Raw genomic sequence first — 21,634 nt, forward strand, 5'->3', positions numbered from 1 at the left:
GCACAGCTTGAGACTGTGTCCTCTTGTTCTGCTGCTGGGGGCCTGGCAGAAGAGCCCAACCCCCACCTGGCTCCAACCTCCCTGCAGGCAGTTGCAGAGAGCAAGAAGGTCTCCCCTGAGCCTCCTCTCCTGCAGGCTAAGCAACCCCAGCTCCCTCAGCCTCTCCTCCCAGGGCTGTGCCCCAGACCCCTCCCCAGCTTTGTTGCCCTTCTCTGGACACCTTCCAGCAGCTCAACCTCTTTCCTGACCTGAGGAGCCCAGAGCTGGCCACAGGACTCCAGCTGTGGCCTCAGCAGTGCTGAGCACAGGGCAGGATGAGCTCCCTGCTGCTGCTGGCCACACTCTGCCTGCTGCAGGCCAGGCTGCCCTTGGCCTTCTTGGCCCCCTGGGCGCACTGCTGGCTCCTGTTCAGCTGCTCTCCCCCACTCCCCCCAGGTCCCTCTCTGCCTGGCTGCTCTCAGCCACTCTGCCCCCAGCCTGTGGCACTGCCTGGGGTTGCTGTGGGCAAAGTGCAGCCCCTGGCACTTGGCTGTGTTCAATCTCCTGCCCTTGGCCTCTGCCCCTCTGCCCAGCCTGTCCAGGTCCCTCTGCAGAGCTCTCCTGGCCTCTCACAGCTCAGCTCCTGCCCCCAGCTTGGTGTCCTCTGCACATTCCCTGCTGCTGGCCTCCATCCCCTCCTCCAGATCATCAGTGAAGATCTTGATCAGGCTGGGGCCCAGCACTGCTCCCTGGGGGATCCCTTGGTGCTGTTCCTGCTCCAGGGAGCAGGCTGAGCAGGGGGGGGCCCAGGAGCCAGCCAGGGCCGGGCAGGGGGGGCCCAGGAGCCAGCCAGGGCCGGGCAGGGGGGGCCCAGGAGCCAGCCAGGGCCGGGCAGGGGGGGCCCAGGCAAGCCAGGGCCGGGCAGGGGGGGCCCAGAGCTATCCCCAAACCTCTCCACAAGAGGAGGACATCAACCCAGCCTTTGTGGTTTATTTCCAGAGTGGAACTTCTGAGACACAAAGCAAACCCCAGAGCTCAGGCAAGGGAGGAAGCACAACCCTGCTGCAGGTGCCCAGGGGGCAGGATGCCCAGGGGTGGCTGTGGCAGGGGCCACTGCCAGCCACAGTGCCAGCCACAGTGCCAGCCACAGCAGAGCAGAAGGCCCTCAGGAGTCCAGCCGAGGTTGCTTCTCCTCCTTGCTGCTCTCCTTCCCTTTCCTCTTCTGGGGGGCAGGGCCAGCCCTGGGGCTCCTGGGGCTGTGGTTTGTGCTCTCCTCCAGGGGCCTGGCAGCCTGGCACACACAGGGCACAAAGGGGGAGCTGTGAGGCAGGTGGGCTGGCAGCCCCTGGCACCCCTCTGCCTTCCCACCTCGGAGCTCCCAGCCTGCCCTGGCACTGCCCCCCTGGAGCTGACCCCCGGGGGGCACACAGGACCCTCCCTGCCCTGCTGCCCTGGCTGGGGAAGGGCAGCAGAGAAGGATCAGAGCCTGGCAGGGCCAGACAGAGCCAGGGGCCTCTGCTCAGCCAGGCAAGGGAGGAGGCCCAGACAGGGCAACAGCTTTGGAGCTGCCTCAGGATGTTCAGTCAGGAGGTGCTGGGAGGCAGGTTGGACTCTGAGGTCTTTCCCAACCTTATTGATTCTGTGAGTGAGATTGCCCTGGGAGGGGTGGCAGGGAACAAGGGCAGAGAGGGAGGGAAGGGGAGAGAGAGGGGAGGAAGGGAAAGGGCCAGGAAGGGAATCCCAGAGCTGGCAGGGCTGGAAGGGAGCTCCAGGCTCAGCCAGCCCCAAGCCCCTGCCATGGGCAGGGACACCTCACACCACAGCAGGTTGCTCACAGCCACCTCCAGCCTGGCTGCAGACACCTCCAGGCAGGAGGCTTCCACCACCTCCCTGGGCAGCCTGTGCCAGGCTCTCACCACCCTCCTGGCCAACAACTTCTTCCTCACAGCCAATCTCCAGCTCCCCACTTCTAGTTCTGCTCCATCCCCCCCAGTCCTGTCCCTCCCTGACCCCCTCCAAAGTCCCTCCCCAGCTTTCCTGCAGCCCCCTGCAGCTCCTGGGAGGCCACAAGGAGGTCTCCTGGGAGCCTTCTCCTCTCCAGCCTGCACAACCCCAACTCTCTCAGGCTGTCTGCAGGGCAGAGCAGCTCCAGCCCTCTGCTCCTCCTCCTGGCCCTGCTCTGGACACCTTCCAGCCCCTCCAGAGCCTTCCTGGCACAGAGGCTCCAGAGCTGGCCCCAGAGCTGCAGCTGTGGGCTCAGCAGAGTGAAGGAGAGGGGAGGGCAGGGGGGCAGGGGGGCAGGGAGAGGGGAGGCAGGGGCAGGGCCGGCAGGGGCAGCGAGAGGGGAGGCAGGGGCCAGCAAGGGAAGGGAGAAGGGAGGGCAGGGGCAGGGGCCAGCAAGGGAAGGGAGAGGGAGAGGGCAGGCAGGGGCCAGCAAGGCTGCACCCCAGCAGTGCCAGTGAAGGGGTGAGCAGGAGGACCCTTGGCAGAGCTGAGCCTAAGGCCCAACCACAGCAGGGCAGAGTCTGGTGGGACAGGGCTGAGAAAGGAAGGAAGGAGTAGGGCTGAGGGAGAGGTCAACCAGGCCTCAGCCTTCCTCAGCCCTCCTGCTTGAGCTGCAAGGATTTGTGGATGGAGGCAGCCAGACCCTGAGCTGGGAGAGTGAACCTCAGGATCTTGAGGGAAAGAGCAAGGGAGTGGAAGGACCTGGGAGCTCCAAGGCAGGAGAGGAGGGGGAAGCAGAGCTGCCAAGGCACACAGGTGGCAGGGAGGGGCACAGGGAGGCAGGGCAGGGTCCTCACCCTGGCCTCCTGGCTGGCATACTTCTGAGTCCACTCCCTGGCATTCTGCAGGAACAGCTGCCTGTTGTACTTGAACTCTGAGGACTGAGCAGAAGGAGCAGGGCAGAGGTTGGATCCAACACAAAGGCCAGAGGCAGGAGCTGGGATGGAGCCCTGGGGGCACAGCACCACCCCAGGCAGGCAGCACAGAGTCCATGCACAGAGCCTGCACCACAGCTCCCCCCTGCCCTGGGGAAAGGTCCCCAGGCCTCAGCCAGGCCAAGCTCCCCCCCATGGAAGGGGCCAGCACCACCCCAGGGGGAAGTGCTGCCTAAATCCTCAGCTTCAGAATCATGGAGGCCAGGCCTCAACCCAGCCCTGCCCCAGGGCAGCACCACCCCAGGGCCCTCAGCACCACAGCCCTGCCCCAGGGCAGCACCACCCCAGGGCCCTCAGCACCACAGCCCTGCCCCAGGGCAGCACCACCCCAGGGCCCTCAGCACCACAGCTCCAGGGCTCTGAAGCCCCTCCAGGGCTGGGGGCTGCACCACTGCCCCTGGGCAGCCTGGGCCAGGCCTGGACAAGCCTCAAGGGGCAGAAATTGTTCATGGCCAAGCTGAAGCTCCCCTGGGGCAGCCTGAGGCTGTTTCCTCTTGTCCTGTCCCTTGTTCCTTGGGAGAAGAGCCCAAGCCCCAGCTGGCTGCAGCCTCCTTACAGGGAGCTGCAGAGAGCCAGAAGGTCTCCCCTGGGCCTCCTTTTCTGCAGGCTGAACCCCCCCAGCTGGCTCTCACTGCTCCCTGTCTGTCTGTCTGGAGCACACACACAGTGTCTGCCATGAGAGGGTCACCAGGGCAGGGCTCTGAGCCCCCCAGCTGGCTCTCACTGCTCCCTGTCTGGAGCACACACACAGTGTCTGCCATGAGAGGGTCACCAGGGCTGGGCTCTGAGCCCCCAGCTGGCTCTCACTGCTCCCTCCCTGTCTGTCTGGAGCACACACACAATGTCTGCCATGAGAGGGTCACCAGGGCTGGGCTCTGAGCCCCCAGCTGGCTCTCACTGCTCCCTCCCTGTGCCCTCAGCCACAGGAGGAAGAGGAGCACACATACAATGTCTGCCATGAGAGGGTCATCAGGGTTGGGCTCTGCCATCAGCAGCTGTATGGAGGTCAGCAGGGTGGAGATGCTCAGGGAAGGTCTCCAGGCACCCTGCAAGGGAGGGAGGGCAGAGCAGCAGTCAGGCAGAGTGGAAGGGGCCCCAGGGCTGCCTGGGGGCACCCCAGGCCTCCCAGCCCTTCCACCTGCCCTGCCCAGCAGCTGCCTCAGGGCTTGCAGTGCTTAACCTCCACATCCACCCTCAGCACTGAATACACAGAACACCCCCATCAACCAACCCAGCACCACCCAAACAGCTAACCCCTGGCACCCAGCACCCCATCCAGTCTCCTCCTGAACACCTCCAGGGATGGGGACTCCACCACCTCCCTGGGCAGCACATCCCAATGGGCAATCACTCTCTCTGTGTAGAACTTCTTCCTCCCCTCCAGCCTGAACCTCCCCTGGCACAGCTTGAGACTGTGTCCTCTTGTTCTGCTGCTGGGTGCCTGGCAGAAGAGCCCAACCCCCAGCTGGCTCCAACCTCCCTGCAGGGAGTTGCAGAGAGCAAGAAGGTCTCCCCTGAGCCTCCTCTCCTGCAGGCTAAGCAACCCCAGCTCCCTCAGCCTCTCCTCCCAGGGCTGTGCCCCAGACCCCTCCCCAGCTTTGTTGCCCTTCTCTGGACACCTTCCAGCAGCTCAACCTCTTTCCTGACCTGAGGAGCCCAGAGCTGGCCACAGGACTCCAGCTGTGGCCTCAGCAGTGCTGAGCACAGGGCAGGATGAGCTCCCTGCTGCTGCTGGCCACACTCTGCCTGCTGCAGGCCAGGCTGCCCTTGGCCTTCTTGGCCCCCTGGGCACACTGCTGGCTCCTGTTCAGGCAGCTGTCAATCAGCACCCCCAGGTCCCTCTCTGCCTGGCTGCTCTCAGCCACTCTGCCCCCAGCCTGTGGCACTGCCTGGGGTTGCTGTGGCCAAGGTGCAGCCCCTGGCACTTGGCTGTGTTCAATCTCCTGCCCTTGGCCTCTGCCCCTCTGCCCAGCCTGTCCAGGTCCCTCTGCAGAGCTCTCCTGGCCTCTCACAGCTCAGCTCCTGCCCCCAGCTTGCTGTCATCTGCACATTTGCTGCTGGCTGACTCCATCCCCTCCTCCAGATCATCAATGAAGATATTGATCAGGCTGGGGCCCAGCACTGCTCCCTGGGGCACCCCACTGGTGCCTGGCTGCCAGCTGCCTGTGGCACCATTCACCACCACTCTCTGGGCTCAGCCTCCAGCCAGTTCCTGACCCACTGCAGTGTGCTCCCATCCAAGCCAGGGGCTGACAGCTTGGCCAGCAGTTTGCTGTGGGGGATGGTGTCAAAGGCCTTGCTGAGGTCCAGGTAGACTACAGCCACTGCAGCTGTGGCCTCCCTGGCCAGCACCCACAGGCTCTACCCTGCCTGTCCCTGGGGCTGGGGCAGCTTCCCCCCACAGGGGGCTGCAGAGGCCAAGCCCCCAGGCCTGGGAAACTCCCTGGGAGGGCAGAGGGCCAAGCCCCAGCCCCAGAACAAAGGAGGCTGCCACTCAGACAGCTGCCTCCTGTGCTCCTGTGTAAATAAGTCAGGAGCAGAGAGACATTCAAGGAGGCTTCTACAAGAAAAGGATAAGGAGCTCATGACCCTCCTGGCCAGGCTCACTTACCCAGAGCATGATCCTACCTTTGGGGGTAACTTGAGCACATCCAAGCAAATCCTTCCAGCAGAGTCAATGTTGGGGTGGTAGATGGGGGTCAGGAAGCGAATCTGGGGGGGCTCAAAGGGGTACCTGGCAGGGACAGGAGGGAAGAAAGCAAGGAGGAGGCTTGGATGTGTGCTTCAGCCCCCAAGCTGTGCCCCACAGCCTCCCCCTGGCCCTCTGCAACCACACAGAGCCCAAACCCTGCCCCCACAGCCTCCCCCTGGCCCTCTGCAACCACACAGAGCCCAAGCTGTGCCCCACAGCCTCCCCCTGGCCCTCTGCAACCACACAGAGCCCAAGCTGTGCCCCACAGCCTCCCCCTGGCCCTCTGCAACCACACAGAGCCCAAACCCTGCCCCCACAGCCTCCCCCTGGCCCTCTGCAACCACACAGAGCCCAAGCTGTGCCCCACAGCCTCCCCCTGGCCCTCTGCAACCACACAGAGCCCAAGCTGTGCCCCACAGCCTCCCCCTGGCCCTCTGCAACCACACAGAGCCCAAACTGTGCCCCACAGCCTCCCCCTGGCCCTCTGCAACCACACAGAGCCCAAACTGTGCCCCACAGCCTCCCCCTGGCCCTCTGCAACCACACAGCCCCCAAGCTGTGCCCCCACAGCCTCCCCCTGGCCCTCTGCAACCACACAGCCCCCAAGCTGTGCCCCACAGCCTCCCCCTGGCCCTCTGCAACCACACAGCCCCCAAGCTGTGCCCCACAGCCTCCCCCTGGCCCTCTGCAAGCACACAGCCCCCAAGCTGTGCCCCACAGCCTCCCCCTGGCCCTCTGCAACCACACAGCCCCCAAGCTGTGCCCCCACAGCCTCCCCCTGGCCCTCTGCAACCACACAGAGCCCAAACTGTGCCCCACAGCCTCCCCCTGGCCCTCTGCAACCACACAGAGCCCAAACTGTGCCCCACAGCCTCCCCCTGGCCCTCTGCAAACACACAGAGCCCAAACTGTGCCCCACAGCCTCCCCCTGGCCCTCTGCAAGCACACAGCCCCCAAGCTGTGCCCCACAGCCTCCCCCTGGCCCTCTGCAAGCACACAGCCCCCAAGCTGTGCCCCACAGCCTCCCCCTGGCCCTCTGCAACCACACAGAGCCCAAACTGTGCCCCACAGCCTCCCCCTGGCCCTCTGCAAGCACACAGCCCCCAAGCTGTGCCCCACAGCCTCCCCCAGGCTGTTTGCAGCCAGATGTCTCCAGGTTGGAGCAGCCCTTTCAGGCCAGAGCCAGGCACTGAGGGCTTCCTTCCCCCCACACTTCCCTGAGTCAATCTCAGAGTGGTTTGGGCTGGAAGGGACCTCACAGACCCCCCAGGCCCATGTGCAGGGACAGCTGCCACTGCCTCAGGCTGCTCAAGGCCTCATCCAGTCTGGCCTTAAATGCTTGGAGCCTTCTCTGGAGCTCCTGTTCCAGTGCCCCCTGGGGAGCAACTTGTTCCTAACCTGTGACTCAAATCCTGCTTCTCCCAGGCTGAAGCCATCACCTCTCACCCTGCCTCCCCATGGTGCTGTAAGAAATCCCTCCCCAGCTCTCCTGCAGCCCCCTCCCAATCCTGGAGGGCTGCTCTAAGCTCTCCCTGGAGCCTTCTCCTCCCCAGGCTGCACAACCCCAACCCTCTCAGCCTGGGCTCCCAGCAGAGGGCTTCCAGCCCTGCCAGCACTGCTGTGGCCTCCTCTGGCCCTGCTCCCCCAGGGCCCTGTCTGTGCTGAGGGCTCCAGAGCTGCCCCAGCCCTGCAGGGGAGGTCTCAGCAGAGCAGAGCAGAGGGCAGAATCCCCTCCCTGCCCCTGCTGCCCACCCTGCTGGGGCTCAGCCCAGGCCAGGCTGGGGCTGGGCTGGCAGTGCTCAGGGCCAGCTCTGCACCCCCAAGGCCTCCTCCCCAGCCTGGATTGGTGCTGGGGCTGCCCCAACCCAGCTGCAGGAGCCTGCCCTTGGCCTTGTTTCATGAGGTTGGCATTGGCCTGTCCAGGTCCCACTGAGGGGAGACCTCCTGGCTCTCTGCAGCTCCCCAAAGGCTGGAGCCAGGTGGGGGCTGGGCTCCTGCCAAGGAGGAAGTGACAGGATGGGAGGAAATGGCCTCAGGTTGCCCCAGGGGAGGCTTGGTTTGGCCACTAGAAGAAACTTCTGGGCTGAAAGGGTTCTCCAAGCCTGGCCCAGGCTGCCCAGGGAGGTGCTTGAATCCCCATCCCTGGGGGGGTTTCAGAGCAGCTGAGCTGTGGTGCTGAGGGCCAGGGTCTAGCCTCAGCCTTGGCAGAGGTGGAGGATGGTTGGAGCTGGATGAGCTGAAAGCTGTTCCCCAAGCAGCACAACTCTGAGGCTCTCTGCACTGTTCCCCAGCAGCAGCTGCTGCACACTCACCTCTCAGGAACAACTATCTCCAGGTCAAAGACTCCCTTCTCATAAGCTGTGTCTGCTCCTCCTACAATTTCTGGGGAAGCAAGGGGAAAGTCTCAGCTGTGCCTTCCCAGCCACCTGAACTCAGCCAGCAGCCTCCACACACCACCCACAGCCACTGAGCTAACAGTGAGCAGCTCCAGGAGCAAGCCAGCAGCCCCCCAGCCCAGGCAGGCAGCAGCCCCCCAGCCCAGCCAGGCAGGCAGGCAGGCAGCAGCCCCCCAGCCCAGCCAGGCAGGCAGGCAGGCAGCAGCCCCCCAGCCCAGCCAGGCAGGCAGGCAGGCAGCAGCCCCCCAGCCCAGGCAGGCAGGCAGGCAGCAGCCCCCCAGCCCAGCCAGCCAGGCAGGCAGCCTAGAAGGGCAACAGAGCTGGGGAAGGGTCTGGAGAAGAGGGCTGGGGAGGAGCAGCTGAGGGAGCTGGGGGGGTTGAGCCTGGAGGAGGCTGAGGGAGACCTCATTGTCCCTGGGGCACCCCACTGGTGCCTGGCTGCCAGCTGGCTGTGGCACCATTCACCACCACTCTCTGGGCTCAGCCCCCAGCCAGGGGCTGACAGCTTGGCCAGGGCTTGGCTGTGGGGGATGGTGGCCAAGGCCTTGCTGCAGTCCAGGCAGACCACATCCACAGCCTGCCCCACAGCCACCAGGCAGCCCCCTGGGCATGGAAGGAGCTCAGGTTGGTCAGGCAGGAGCTGCCCTGCCTGAATCCCTGCTGGCTGGGCCTGAGCCCTTGGCCATCCTGCCCCTGCACTGTGAGTGCCTCCAGGGTGATCTGCTCCATGCCCTTGCTTGGCACCGAGGTCAGGCAGCCAGGCCTGGGGCTCCCTGGCTCCTCCATGCGGCCAGGCAACTTGGCAAGCCCGGAGCCCGCAGCAGCGCTGCCAGCTGCCCCCCGGCAGGGGCTCCCCCGGCAGGGGCTCCCCCGGCAGGGCACCTACGGGCTCGCAGCTCCTGCAGCCGGCCGTGGCGGTGCTGCCAGCAGGCGATGCCGGGCGGCGGCTCCGCAGCCAGCAGCGACAGCTCCCTCTGCAGCCGCGAGGCTCTCTGCATCCTGCTCCGGGGCTGCGGCAACCTGCGGGGAGAGGTTATCCTGCGGGGAGGGGAGGCGGGGGGCAGCCTGCTCCTGCCGCTGCCCTCACACCCAGCTGGAGGAGAACCAAATCCCCAGGCCTGCTCCCCCGGGCCGAGCCCACCAAAGCCTCCCGGCCCCCCCCCCGGGCCGAGCCCACCAAAGCTTCCCGGCCCCCCCCGGGCCGAGCCCACCAAAGCCTCCCCGGCCCCCCCCGGCCGAGCCCACCAAAGCCTCCCGGTCCCCCCCGGGCCGAGCCCACCAAAGCCTCCCGGTCCCCCGGGCCGAGCCCACCAAAGCTTCCCGGTCCCCCCGGGCCGAGCCCACCAAAGCTTCCCGGCCCCCCCGGGCCGAGCCCACCAAAGCTTCCCGGTCCCCCCGGGCCGAGCCCACCAAAGCCTCCCGGCCCCCCCCGGGCCGAGCCCACCAAAGCCTCCCGGCTCCCCAGGCCGAGCCCACCAAAGCCTCCCGGCCCCCCGGCCGAGCCCCACATCCCCAAGAGGAACTGGGACTCCTGCCCTCTCACCACCCTTGTCCCTTCCCCTTCGTGGGCAGGGTCACCCTCCTGGGGACCACCTGCAGGTGCCTTGGAGAGGGACACCACCAGAGCCACCTCCCTGCAGCAGGCAGGGATCCTCTTCCCACCCCAAAGGCACCTTGGCTCTCCCTTTGCACGGAGCACCCAGGGCTGCCTCAGGGACACTACAGGCATGCCCCCAAAGCAGGGGGCCCCTGGCACCCCCCAAGGCAGGGACCCCCCTCTGCTGTTGCTCATCTCCAAGGTCAGGGAACCTTCTCCAGAGCTCTTAACTCAGCCTCTCACAGCCCTCACAAAGGGGACAGTGGGGACTGAGCATCACCCACTCCAGACCTACCCCCTCCCCCTCGGGGGGCGGACACCCCTTTCCTGGCTTAACAACCTTGCCAGGGCCTTACCTCCCCCCACCCTGGGCACAGTTACCACCACACCGACCAGACCCCCCCCCCCAGGCTACACATATCCCCCCCAGGCAGTACCTAACCTCAGGCTAGCTGCATCCCCCCAGCCTCACTGCCTCCATGCTGCAGGCTCCCCTCCTGCCTCCCCAGGGGATCCCTTCCTCAGCCTCACTACCTCTCCCTCCAGCATTCTTTCCCCCTCCCACGGCTGGGAATGGCCTCCCCTAGCCCCACACCCTCAGGTACAACCTCCTCCCCGCCAGCCTAATTACCCTCCTCAGCTTAATTACCCCCTTGGACAAGGGCTTTCCCCCTCCCACGGCTGGGAATGGCCTCCCCCGGCCCAGCCCTGCCCCCAGCCTCACAGCACCCCCCCAGGAACAGCCTCCCCTTCAACCTCACTGCTCCCCCGGACTAATTAACCCCCTCAGCCTAATTACCCCACCCCAGGCCTAATTACCCGCAGGCAAGGACTGCCACGAGCCCCTGCCTCAACCGCCCCTCACGGGGGGCCGGGAACGGCCTCTAAGCGTCCCGCAGCCTCACAGAGCCCGGCCGGGAACAACGTGCCTGCGCTCACCGCGCTGCTTCCTCGGCCTAATTACCGCCTCACCCTCACTACCCCTCCCCAGGCCTCGTTACCCGCTCAGCCCAATCGCCCCTGGCTAAAGGCTCCGCCACCGACCGGCAGCGCCGCGGCCCCGCTCGGCGCGCAGCGACCTCGGCTCCGCCCCGGTGCGGACGGCCCCGCCCCGGCACCCGCCGCGCCGCCGCTGATTGGCTACCGCGCAGCACCGCCCCCCCAGCGGCGCCCGTTCGAAGTGGAAGCGGAGGCGCGCGGCCATTGGCGAAGTGCTGCGGAGGAGCTCTGCCAGTGGAGGAGAAGAGCGGCCGCTGGGGGGAGGGCGGCCATTGGCCGAGGGCTGCCATTGGGGGAGGGCCGCGAGGGCAGATAGAGCTGCCAATGGCGGAGCGCCGCCGTTGAGGAAGCGCTGCTATTGGCGGAGCGCGGCCGTTGAGCAAGCGCTGCTATTGGCGGAGCGCGGCCGGTGGAGAAGAGCTGTCACGGGGGGAGGGCCGCCATTGGCGGAGCGCGGCCGGCGGGAGCACAAGCCCCGCCCCCTCAGTGAACCGGCGCGGGGTGGGTGTGGCCGGCGGAGCTGGGGGCGCGGCCGGGCGGCGGCAGGCAGCAGGCGGCAGGGTCCGGGAGGGCTCTGCCCGCGGTCTCCCAGCTGCTCCCCCGGTGTGATGGTCCCGGCCCCTACCCCCAGCACTGCTGCCCCCACCTGTGCCCAACCTCCCCGGGCACCTCCCGGGGCGCCGGCGGGAGCGGCCCGCACCCTCCCGCCAAGTGTCTCTTGCGTAACCGGGCCGGCCCGGCCCCTCCTCCCCCGGCCGCGGTTGTGTAACCGCAGCGCCGGGCCAGGGGCGGTGGCGGAACCGGGCGCTGGGCTCTCTGCGCTCGCCGGCCGCAGGCAGGAAGGTAACGGCAGGCTGTGGGCGCTGGGAGCCGCGGGGCCGGGCGGGGCTGTTCGACCCCTCCCCGCCCGCTGCCGGCTTGGGGCGGGGGTCGCTGCCTCCGCTCCCGGCCGCCTCCGTTTTCCCCGCCGGTCCGGGTCCCGGGGCCGCTCCACGGTGGGTGGCTTTGGGGCTCTTGGTGCTGTGTCCATCTCGTTTATCACTCAGCGTTCATCACCTGAGCTGCTGGGAGCCAGACTCAAGAGAGAGGCTGCGGCCCCGGCTGCCTCCCGGCTGCCTCCCGCTGGAGCCCGAGCTCATGGCTGCTGAGCCCACAGCTGCAGCTCTGGGGCCAGCTCTGGAGCCAGCTCTGGAGCCTCTGTGCCAGGAAGGCTCTGGAGGGGCTGGAAGGTGTCCAGAGCAGGGCCAGGAGGAGGAGCAGAGGGCTGGAGCTGCTCTGCTCTGCAGACAGCCTGAGAGAGTTGGGGTTGTGCAGGCTGGAGAGGAGAAGGCTCCCAGGAGACCTCCTTGTGGCCTCCCAGGAGCTGCAGGGGGCTGCAGGAAAGCTGGGGAGGGACTTTGGAGGGGGTCAGGGAGGGATAGGACTGGGGGGGGTGGAGCAGAACTAGAAGTGGGGAGCTGGAGATTGGCTGTGAGGAAGAAGTTGTTGGCCAGGAGGGTGGTGAGAGCCTGGCACAGGCTGCCCAGGGAGGTGGTGGAAGCCTCCTGCCTGGAGGTGTTTGCAGCCAGGCTGGAGGTGGCTGTGAGCAACCTGCTGTGGTGTGAGGTGTCCCTGCCCATGGCAGGGGCTTGGAGCTGGCTGAGCCTTGAGCTCCCTTCCAGCCCTGCCAGTTCTGTGATTCCAGGTGACCAAATTTATGCAAAGAACCCCAAAACCTCACCCCCAAACACTTCAGTCCCTTCTGAAGCTTTCTGAGATCTGAAGAAGATGAAACAACTTACTGCTGACAATTATCCCCCTCCACAAGCCCCAACTGCTGCTTCAGAGGCTGCTTCCCCCCCAGCTGCCTAGGACAGCTATTTAAAGCTTTCTAATTGCATTCGTGCTGCCTCCTGGCTGATGGGCAGCTTGTGGCCAAGGACAGCAGCCCTGCTTGGACTGAACTGCACCTCCTGGCCCCCTGCAGCTCCCTGGAAGGAGGCTGGAGGGATGTGGGGGTTTGGTTTCTTCTCCCAGCTCACAACTGCTAGGACAGTGATGAGCTGGGGAGGGGTCTGGAGCACAGCCCTGGGAGGAGAGGCTGAGGGAGCTGGGGTTGCTTAGCCTGCAGGAGAGGAGGCTCAGGGGAGACCTTCTTGCTCTCTGCAACTCCCTGAAGGGAGGTTGGAGCCAGGGGGGGGTTGGGCTCTGCTCACAGGCACCCAGCAGCAGAACAAGAGGACACAGTCTCAAGCTGTGCCAGGGGAGGTTTAGGCTGGAGGGGAGGAGAAAGTTCCTCCTAGCCAGAGAGATTGGCCCTGGGGATGTGCTGCCCAGGGAGGTGGTGGAGTCCCCATCCCTGGAGGTGTTCAAGAGGGGCTTGGATGTGGCCCTTGGAGCCATGGTTTGGTTGTTAGGAGGTACTGGGGGACAGCTTGGACTTGATGAGCTCGGAGGTCTTTTCCAACCATTCTATGACAAGAGCAAAAGGCATCAAGCCTAGGTTTAGGTTGGATGTTGGAAGTAACTTCTCCACTCAAAGGGTTCTCAAAGGCTGGAAAAGGCTGCCCAGGAAGGTGGTGGAGTCCCCATGCCTGGAGCTAAAGGGCAACAGAGCTGGGGAAGGGTCTGGGGAAGGGTCTGGAGAGGAGCAGCTGAGGGAGCTGGGGGGGTTGAGCCTGGAGCAGAGGAGGCTGAGGGAGACCTCATTGCTCTCTGCAGCTCCCTGAGAGGAGGCTGCAGCCAGGGGGGGTTGGGCTCTGCTCCCCAGGCTCAGGGCACAGAAGGAGAGGAACTGGCCTGGAATTGTGCCCAGGGGAGGCTGAGGTTGGAGAGGAGGCAAAATGTCTTTGCTGGAGGAGTGGTCAGGGCCTGGCAGAGGCTGCCCAGGGAGGTGGTGGAGTCCCCATGGCTGGAGGGGTTGCAGCAAGCTGTGGCCATGGCAGCTGGGGCCAGGGCTTGGTGGCCATGGGGGGGTTGGGTTGGCCTGGATGCTCTCAGAGGGCTTGGCCAGCCAGACCACTTCTGTCATTCCACAGCATTAGGAAAAAGTTCTGTGGCCACAGGGTTCTCACAGACTGGAAGAGGCTGCCCAGGGCAGTGCTCAAATCCCTGCAGCTGATTCAGGCCATGCAGAGATGGTGCTGAAGCAGGTGGTGGAGGAGTGACCCTGGCAGAGTTAGGCAGTGGTTGGACTTGATGATCTTGGAGCCCTTTTCCAACCATCTGAGGACAACCAGCAGCACCCATGGAGGGAATGAAACTGTTAAAGGTTTTGCTTCCCAGCTCCTGCTCCATGCCTGCCCCATCTTGTTCTGCAGGGTGGGCCAGAGGGTGCTGAGCCAGCTGCCATCCTCCTCCTCCTTCTCCTCCTCCTCAGGAGTTGCACAAAGCCTGAGCTGCTCAGGTTACCTTTGCTGCAGGAGCCACCTCAGTGCCTCTCCTTGTGGTGTTCAGAAGGGTTTAAAGCCGACCAGGAATTTCCCAGTGCTTGCAGGGACAGCTGGGGCAGTGCTGGGGCCAGATGGTGACACCCTGAGGAGCACAGCATCCCTCCAGCTGGTCCCTGCCCTCAGAAGGGCTGTGATGGGTGACTCTGTGACATCCTCTGCTCAGGCTGACAGGTGGTGAAGAGCCCAGGGGCAACCCTCCAGGTGAGGCTGGCTGGGGACTTCCCTGCTCTCTGTCCTGGGGGTGGATTTCCTGCCTGCCCTTGCTGGGTGAGCTGGGGCTGGTGGAGAGCTGGAAGGGGCATGGTGGGAGGCCAACACAGCTGAAACACAGAATTAAGCAGGCTGGGAAAGACCTCAGAGATCACCAAGAGTCCAACCTATCCCCCAGCACCATCTGATCAGCTCAACCCTGGCTCCAAGGGCCTCAGCCAGGCTCTTCCTAAACCCCTCCAGGCATGGGGACTCCACCACCTCCCTGGGCAGCACATCCCCAGGGCCAATCTCTCTGTCTGAGAAGAACTTTCTCCTCCCCTCCAGCCTAACCCTCCCCTGGCACAGCTTGAGACTGTGTCCTCTTGTTCTGCTGCTGGGTGCCTGGCAGAAGAGCCCAACCCCCACCTGGCTCCAACCTCCCTGCAGGGAGTTGCAGAGAGCAAGAAGGTCTCCCCTGAGCCTCCTCTCCTGCAGGCTAAGCAACCCCAGCTCCCTCAGCCTCTCCTCCCAGGGCTGTGCCCCAGACCCCTCCCCAGCTTTGTTGCCCTTCTCTGGACACCTTCCAGCAGCTCAACCTCTTTCCTGACCTGAGGAGCCCAGAGCTGGCCACAGGACTCCAGCTGTGGCCTCAGCAGTGCTGAGCACAGGGCAGGATGAGCTCCCTGCTGCTGCTGGCCACACTCTGCCTGCTGCAGGCCAGGCTGCCCTTGGCCTTCTTGGCCCCCTGGGCACACTGCTGCCTCCTGTTCAGCTGCTCTCCCCCACTCCCCCCAGGTCCCTCTCTGCCTGGCTGCTCTCAGCCACTCTGCCCCCAGCCTGTGGCACTGCCTGGGGTTGCTGTGGCCAAGGTGCAGAGCTCAGCTCTCAGAGCTGCTCCACAGCAGCACTGACCTGGTCACTCCTTTGGTGCTGTCAGGCTTGGGCCAGGCTCAGGCTTGGGCCAGGCTCAGGTTTGAGCCTCAGTGTCTGCAAAACGGAGGGGAGGGGTTTGGGGCACTGGGAGTCACTGGGGCAGAGCAGGAGGGACTGGGATGTGCTAGCAGGCCCTGGCCTGGACTGGGAGGGGACTGGGAGTGGATTTGGAGGGGCTGGGAGTTACTGGGGAGTGCTGGGAGGGACTGGGGGGCACTGGGGGGAACCTGGAGGCTGAGCCTCCACCTCCTTCCCCACACCCCCACTGCTGCCAGGTACCCACCAGTGGCTCCCCTCCCGTGGTCCCTGGCACCCAGTGCTGGGTCCAACCTCCCTCCCCAGCCCTGACAGCCTCCCAGCACCTTTCAGTGCCCCCCTGCTCCCCCCCAGCTCTGCCTGCCCCAGTTGCCTGCACTGGTCTCCCCTGAGCTGCTCCAAAGCCCTGCCCTGGCATCCCCCTGCCCTGGCATCCCCCTGCCCTGGCATCCCCCTGCCCTGTGCCCAGCTCCTGGCCTCTCTCCCCACAGCTGTGCCCCACTGCTGCTGCAGGAGATGTCACCACTGGAAGGGATGGGATGGGGACCCCCTCCAGCCTGGGGCACCCTGGCTTGGGCTCATCCTGGGGCTGTGTGGGGCCCTAGGCTCCATGGGACCTCACTGACCATGGGGGGCTGCAGAGCCCTGGGCCCAGAGCAGGCCTGTGGGGCCAGGGGGCACTGGGTTTGGGGTGACCCCAGAGGCTTTGTGGGGCTTCAGGGACCTGGACTGAGGGCCACAGGGCTTGGAACAGCCCTGGAGGCTGCAGGGAGCCCCCAGCTTGGGGCAGCTCCTCAGCTGGTGCCATGCTCCTGCTGCTGGGGGCAGGGGACTGTGCCAGGCCCCTGTGCAGGGACTGCTACCCACAGGTGTCCCCAGCTGGCTGCTCCCTGGGCAGCAGGAGGCTTGCCTTGTTTTTCTTGCTCTCCCAGGGTGGTGCCCAAGCTGGGGTGCAAGGCCAATGGGATGAGGATCCCCAAGGCCAGGGGCTGGGGGCTGCACTTGGGGCACAACAACCCCAGGAGGGCTCCAGGCTGGGGGCAGAGGGGCTGGAAACTGCCTGGTGGGAAAGGCCCTGGGGGTGCTGGGTGCCAGCAGCTGGAGAGGAGCCAGGGGGTGCCCAGGGGGGCAGGAAGGGCAGCAGCAGCCTGGCCTGGAGCAGCAGTGGGGTGGGCAGCAGGGGCAGGGCAGGGATGGTGCCCCTGGGCTGGGCACTGGGGAGGCCACAGCTTGAGTGCTGGGTTCAGCTCTGGGCTCCTCACCCCAGGAAGGACCTTGAGAGGCTGCAGCAGGGCCAGGGAAGGGCAACAGAGCTGGGGAAGGGGCTGGGGAAGAGGGCTGGGGAGGAGCAGCTGAGGGAGCTGGGGGGGTTGAGCCTGGAGCAGGGGAGGCTGAGGGAGACCTCATTGCTCTCTGTAGCTCCCTGAGAGGAGGCTGCAGCCAGGGGGGGTTGGGCTTTGCTCCCCAGGAACAAGTGATAGGAAGAGAGGAAATGGCTTTAAGCTGCCCCAGGGCAGGTTCAGCTTGGCCATGAGGAACAATTTCTGCCCCTTGAGGCTTGTCCAGGCCTGGCCCAGGCTGCCCAGGGGGCAGTGGTGGAGCCTCCATGCCTGGAGGGGTTTTGGAGCTGTGGTGGTGAGGGCCAGGGGGTGGTGGTGCCCTGGGGCAGACCTTGGGCTCCATGGTTTTAAAGCTCTTTCCAACCCGGATGATTCCCTGAGAAGCAGCCACGGGGGGCTGCGAGCAGAGCAGTCCGGAGGAGCTGAGCTCTGAGCTGGGTTAGGGCTCAGGGTTGGTGCTTTGCCGACCCCTGAGCTGCTCGCACTGGAGCCAGGAGCAGGAGGAGACCCTCCTGGGGGTGGGCCCAGAGCTTCCCTCTCCCGGGGCAGGGCAGGCGCTGAGGCGCGGCCGGGCTGGACACAAGGTGGCAGCGGAACTCCGCCGGAGACCTCCCTCCCCGAGCCCGGCCGGCGGCAGCTGAGCTCCGCTGCAGATCTCCCTCCCCGAGCCCGGCCGGCGGCAGCGGAACTCCGCCGGAGACCTCCCTCCCCGAGCCCGGCCGGCGGCAGCTGAGCTCCGCCGGAGACCTCCCTCCCCGAGCCCGGCCGGCGGCAGCTGAGCTCCGCCGGAGACCTCCATCCCCGAGCCCGGCCGGCGGCAGCTGAGCTCCGCTGCAGACCTCCCTCCCCGAGCCCGGCCGGCGGCAGCTGAGCTCCGCCGGAGACCTCCATCCCCGAGCCCGGCCGGCGGCAGCTGAGCTCCGCTGCAGACCTCCCTCCCCGAGCCCGGCCGGCGGCAGCTGAGCTCCGCTGCAGACCTCCCTCCCCGAGCCCGGCCGGCGGCAGCTGAGCTCCGCCGGAGATCTCCATCCCCGAGCCCGGCCGGCGGCAGCTGAGCTCCGCCGGAGACCTCCATCCCCGAGCCCGGCCGGCGGCAGCTGAGCTCCGCCGGAGATCTCCATCCCCGAGCCCGGCCGGCGGCAGCTGAGCTCCGCTGCAGACCTCCATCCCCGAGCCCGGCCGGCGGCAGCTGAGCTCCGCCGGAGACCTCCATCCCCGAGCCCGGCCGGCGGCAGCTGAGCTCCGCCGGAGATCTCCATCCCCGAGCCCGGCCGGCGGCAGCTGAGCTCCGCTGCAGACCTCCCTCCCCGAGCCCGGCCGGCGGCAGCTGAGCTCCGCTGCAGACCTCCCTCCCCGAGCCCGGCCGGCGGCAGCTCTGCTCCGCCGGAGACCTCCATCCCCGAGCCCGGCCGGCGGCAGCTGAGCTCCGCCGGAGACCTCCATCCCCGAGCCCGGCCGGCGGCAGCTGAGCTCCGTCGGAGATCTCCCTCCCCGAGCCCGGCCGGCGGCAGCTGAGCTCCGCTGCAGACCTCCCTCCCCGAGCCCGGCCGGCGGCAGCTGAGCTCCGCCGGAGACCTCCATCCCCGAGCCCGGCCGGCGGCAGCTGAGCTCCGCCGGAGATCTCCATCCCCGAGCCCGGCCGGCGGCAGCTGAGCTCCGCTGCAGACCTCCCTCCCCGAGCCCGGCCGGCGGCAGCTGAGCTCCGCCGGAGACCTCCATCCCCGAGCCCGGCCGGCGGCAGCTGAGCTCCGCCGGAGACCTCCATCCCCGAGCCCGGCCGGCGGCAGCTGAGCTCCGCCGGAGATCTCCATCCCCGAGCCCGGCCGGCGGCAGCTGAGCTCCGCTGCAGACCTCCATCCCCGAGCCCGGCCGGCGGCAGCTGAGCTCCGCCGGAGACCTCCATCCCCGAGCCCGGCCGGCGGCAGCTGAGCTCCGCCGGAGATCTCCATCCCCGAGCCCGGCCGGCGGCAGCTGAGCTCCGCTGCAGACCTCCCTCCCCGAGCCCGGCCGGCGGCAGCTGAGCTCCGCTGCAGACCTCCCTCCCCGAGCCCGGCCGGCGGCAGCTGAGCTCCGCCGGAGACCTCCCTCCCCGAGCCCGGCCGGCGGCAGCTGAGCTCCGCTGCAGACCTCCCTCCCCGAGCCCGGCCGGCGGCAGCTGAGCTCCGTCGGAGACCTCCATCCCCGAGCCCGGCCGGCGGCAGCTGAGCTCCGCCGGAGACCTCCCTCCCCGAGCCCGGCCGGCGGCAGCTGAGCTCCGCCGGAGATCTCCATCCCCGAGCCCGGCCGGCGGCAGCTGAGCTCCGCCGGAGACCTCCCTCCCCGAGCCCGGCCGGCGGCAGCTGAGCTCCGCCGGAGACCTCCATCCCCGAGCCCGGCCGGCGGCAGCTGAGCTCCGCCGGAGACCTCCATCCCCGAGCCCGGCCGGCGGCAGCTGAGCTCCGCTGCAGACCTCCCTCCCCGAGCCCGGCCGGCGGCAGCTGAGCTCCGCTGGAGACCTCCCTCCCCGAGCCCGGCCGGCGGCAGCTGAGCTCCGCTGCAGATCTCCCTCCCCGAGCCCGGCCGGCGGCAGCTGAGCTCCGCTGCAGACCTCCCTCCCCGAGCCCGGCCGGCGGCAGCTGAGCTCCGCTGGAGACCTCCCTCCCCGAGCCCGGCCGGCGGCAGCTGAGCTCCGCCGGAGATCTCCATCCCCGAGCCCGGCCGGCGGCAGCTGAGCTCCGCTGCAGACCTCCCTCCCCGAGCCCGGCCGGCGGCAGCTGAGCTCCGCCGGAGATCTCCATCCCCGAGCCCGGCCGGCGGCAGCTGAGCTCCGCCGGAGATCTCCATCCCCGAGCCCGGCCGGCGGCAGCTGAGCTCCGCCGGAGATCTCCATCCCCGAGCCCGGCCGGCGGCAGCTGGGGAGCAGCATCTCCAAGGCTCTGCCCTGGGCTGCCCCAGGGGAAGAGCCAGGACCTGCCCTGCCGCTGGGGGCTGTAGGCCAGAGCCACAGCAGCGCTGGGCTTGGAGGAGACCTTTGAGGTCATCAAGTCCAACCGAGTCTGGTACTAAAACACATCCCTCAGCCCCTGAACCCCACATGAGACCCTCAGCACCCCAGCAGCCCCTCAGCTCCATGTCAGACCCTCACCCCCACACAAGACCCTGAGCCCTGTGTCAGAGCCAGCACAGAAAGAGAATCTCTCTCTGGAGGTGCCACCCCCAGCTCTGCTGTGGAAGGAAGGAGGCTTCTCTCCTGGCACTCAGAAGCTCCATGAGGTCTCTTGAGGCTGGGAGAGATGGATACAGAGTGTGGCAGACAGGGGATGGAGATCCTCTCGTCTTGTGTTGGTGTGGGGTCGGTCCTGGGGTTGATTGGGCTGCTCTTTGCTTCCCTGTGTTTCGCCTGGAAGCCTTAAACCTTGTGGGCAAGGAAAGAGGTCACAGCTTGCAGATGTCTCCTGCTGACCTCCAGAAAGGCTTTGTGATGAGGTCATTGGATCATGGAATGGTTGGGGCTATTAAGGAGGAGTTCAGGGCCCTTGGACAATGGATTGATGGGGCAGGAGCTCAAGTGGTGTTCTGCTCAGTTCCCTCGGTGGCAGGGGAGGACACTGAGAGGAACAGAACTCAGACCATCAACACTTGGCTCAGGGGATGCTGCCAGCAGAGGAACTTTGGCTTCTTTGATTGTGGGGCAACTTTTACTGCACCCCACCTGCTGGGTCCTGATGGGGTGCAGTTATCTGGAAGGGGTAAGAGAGTCCTAGCACTGGAGTTGGCTGGGCTCATTAGGAGGGCTTTAAGCTGGGTCTGAAGGGGGTGGGTGAGGATATCAGTCCCTCTGCAGAGGGAAGAGTGGGGCACACATTAGGGGCAGTTAGAAGTGGGGAGAAGCTGCAGTGCAGGTACACCAATGCAGGCAGCATGGGCAACAAGCAAGAGGAGCTGGAGGTCCTGGACCACCAGGGTGACTGTGATGTAGTGGCCCTCTCAGAAACACGGGGGGACAACAGGCACGATTGGGGTGCTGCACTGGGGGGGCACAGGCTCACTTAACAGCTGCAGCAGGAAGCAGTCCTCCATTTGCTCCAGGAATCCTCTGGACTGCCTCCTCTCTGCTGAACTGAGTTCCCAGCAGGTATCTGGCAGGTTGAAGTCACCCACAAGGACAAGATCTGATGATCTTGAGACAGCCTCCAGTTGTTCATAGAATAATTCATCAGCCTCCTCCTCCTGGCTGGGTGGTCTGCAACAGACTCCAACCAGGATGGCAGATCTGTTGGGCTGCCCTCTGATTCTAACCCACAGGCTCTCAATCCCCTCATCTTCCACCTCATGTTCTGTGGCAGAGAGTGACTCCCTGATACACAGAGCCACCCCTCCTCCTCTTCTCCCTCACCTATCCCTCCTAAAGAGCTCCTGGTTTCCTCTCTCATGAGAACTGTTTGGAACTGCAGTTGTGTAGAGTGAATGAATCTGATGAGGAGTGGCTGAGGGAGCTGGGGATGGTTTGGAGATGAGGAGGCTGAGGGAGCTGGGGATGGTTTGGAGATGAGGAGTGGCTGAGGGAGCTGGGGATGGTTTGGAGATGAGGAGGCTGAGAGAGCTGGGGATGGTTTGGAGAAGAGGAATGGCTGAGGGAGCTGGAGATGGTTTGGAGATGAGGAGGCTGAGGGAGCTGGGGATGGTTTGGAGAAGAGGAATGGCTGAGGGAGCTGGGGATGGTTTGGAGATGAGGAGGCTGAGGGAGCTGGGGATGGTTTGGAGAAGAGGAGGCTGAGTGAGCTGGGGATGGTTTGGAGATGAGGAGGCTGAGGGAGCTGGGGATGGTTTGGAGATGAGGAGTGGCTGAGGGAGCTGGGGATGGTTTGGAGATGAGGAGGCTGAGTGAGCTGGGGATGGTTTGGAGATGAGGAGGCTGAGGGAGCTGGGGATGGTTTGGAGATGAGGAGTGGCTGAGGGAGCTGGGGATGGTTTGGAGATGAGGAGGCTGAGGGAGCTGGGGATGGTTTGGAGATGAGGAAGCTGAGGGAGCTGGAGATGGTTTGGAGATGAGGAGGCTGAGGGAGCTGGGGATGGTTTGGAGAAGAGGAGGCTGAGGGGAGACCTCCTGGCTGCCTACAG

The 21,634-nt window shown here is 66.0% G+C and overlaps 2 protein-coding genes across 2 annotated transcripts; both read right to left on the minus strand.

Annotated features, from left to right (window-relative positions):
• Positions 1 to 1,132: 1,132 nt before the first annotated feature.
• UBE2T (ubiquitin conjugating enzyme E2 T) lies at positions 1,133 to 9,004 on the minus strand. The gene is made up of 6 exons (XM_054176459.1): positions 8,893 to 9,004; positions 7,923 to 7,992; positions 5,547 to 5,652; positions 3,866 to 3,964; positions 2,781 to 2,864; positions 1,133 to 1,270 (listed from the first exon to the last, which is right to left on the minus strand). The coding sequence occupies exons 1-6, from the start codon at positions 9,002 to 9,004 to the stop codon at positions 1,145 to 1,147; spliced, it is 597 nt and encodes a 198-aa protein (XP_054032434.1). The 3' UTR covers positions 1,133 to 1,144.
• A 7,969-nt stretch (positions 9,005 to 16,973) lies between these two features.
• LOC128898897 (mucin-19-like) lies at positions 16,974 to 19,403 on the minus strand. Its single transcript, XM_054176308.1, has one exon. It carries the CDS (start codon positions 19,401 to 19,403, stop codon positions 16,974 to 16,976), a length of 2,430 nt encoding a protein of 809 aa, XP_054032283.1.
• Between the last annotated feature and the right edge of the window lie 2,231 nt (positions 19,404 to 21,634).

The sequence above is a fragment of the Dryobates pubescens genome, chromosome 35, assembly GCF_014839835.1.
Source record: "Dryobates pubescens isolate bDryPub1 chromosome 35, bDryPub1.pri, whole genome shotgun sequence".
Taxonomy (NCBI): Eukaryota; Metazoa; Chordata; class Aves; order Piciformes; family Picidae; genus Dryobates; species Dryobates pubescens.

Coding starts and splice junctions, on each gene's coding strand:
- UBE2T (XM_054176459.1), bottom strand. CDS start 9,004: ATGCAGAGAGCCTCGCGGCTGCAGAGGGAGCTGTCGCTGCTGGCTGCG. Junction 3,965..5,546: donor TGCTCAAGTTACCCCCAAAG/GTAGGATCATGC, acceptor CCTCCCTTGCAG/GGTGCCTGGAGACCTTCCCT. Junction 2,865..3,865: donor ACCCTCTCATGGCAGACATT/GTATGTGTGCTC, acceptor CCTTCTGCTCAG/TCCTCAGAGTTCAAGTACAA.
- LOC128898897 (XM_054176308.1), bottom strand. CDS start 19,403: ATGGAGATCTCCGGCGGAGCTCAGCTGCCGCCGGCCGGGCTCGGGGAT.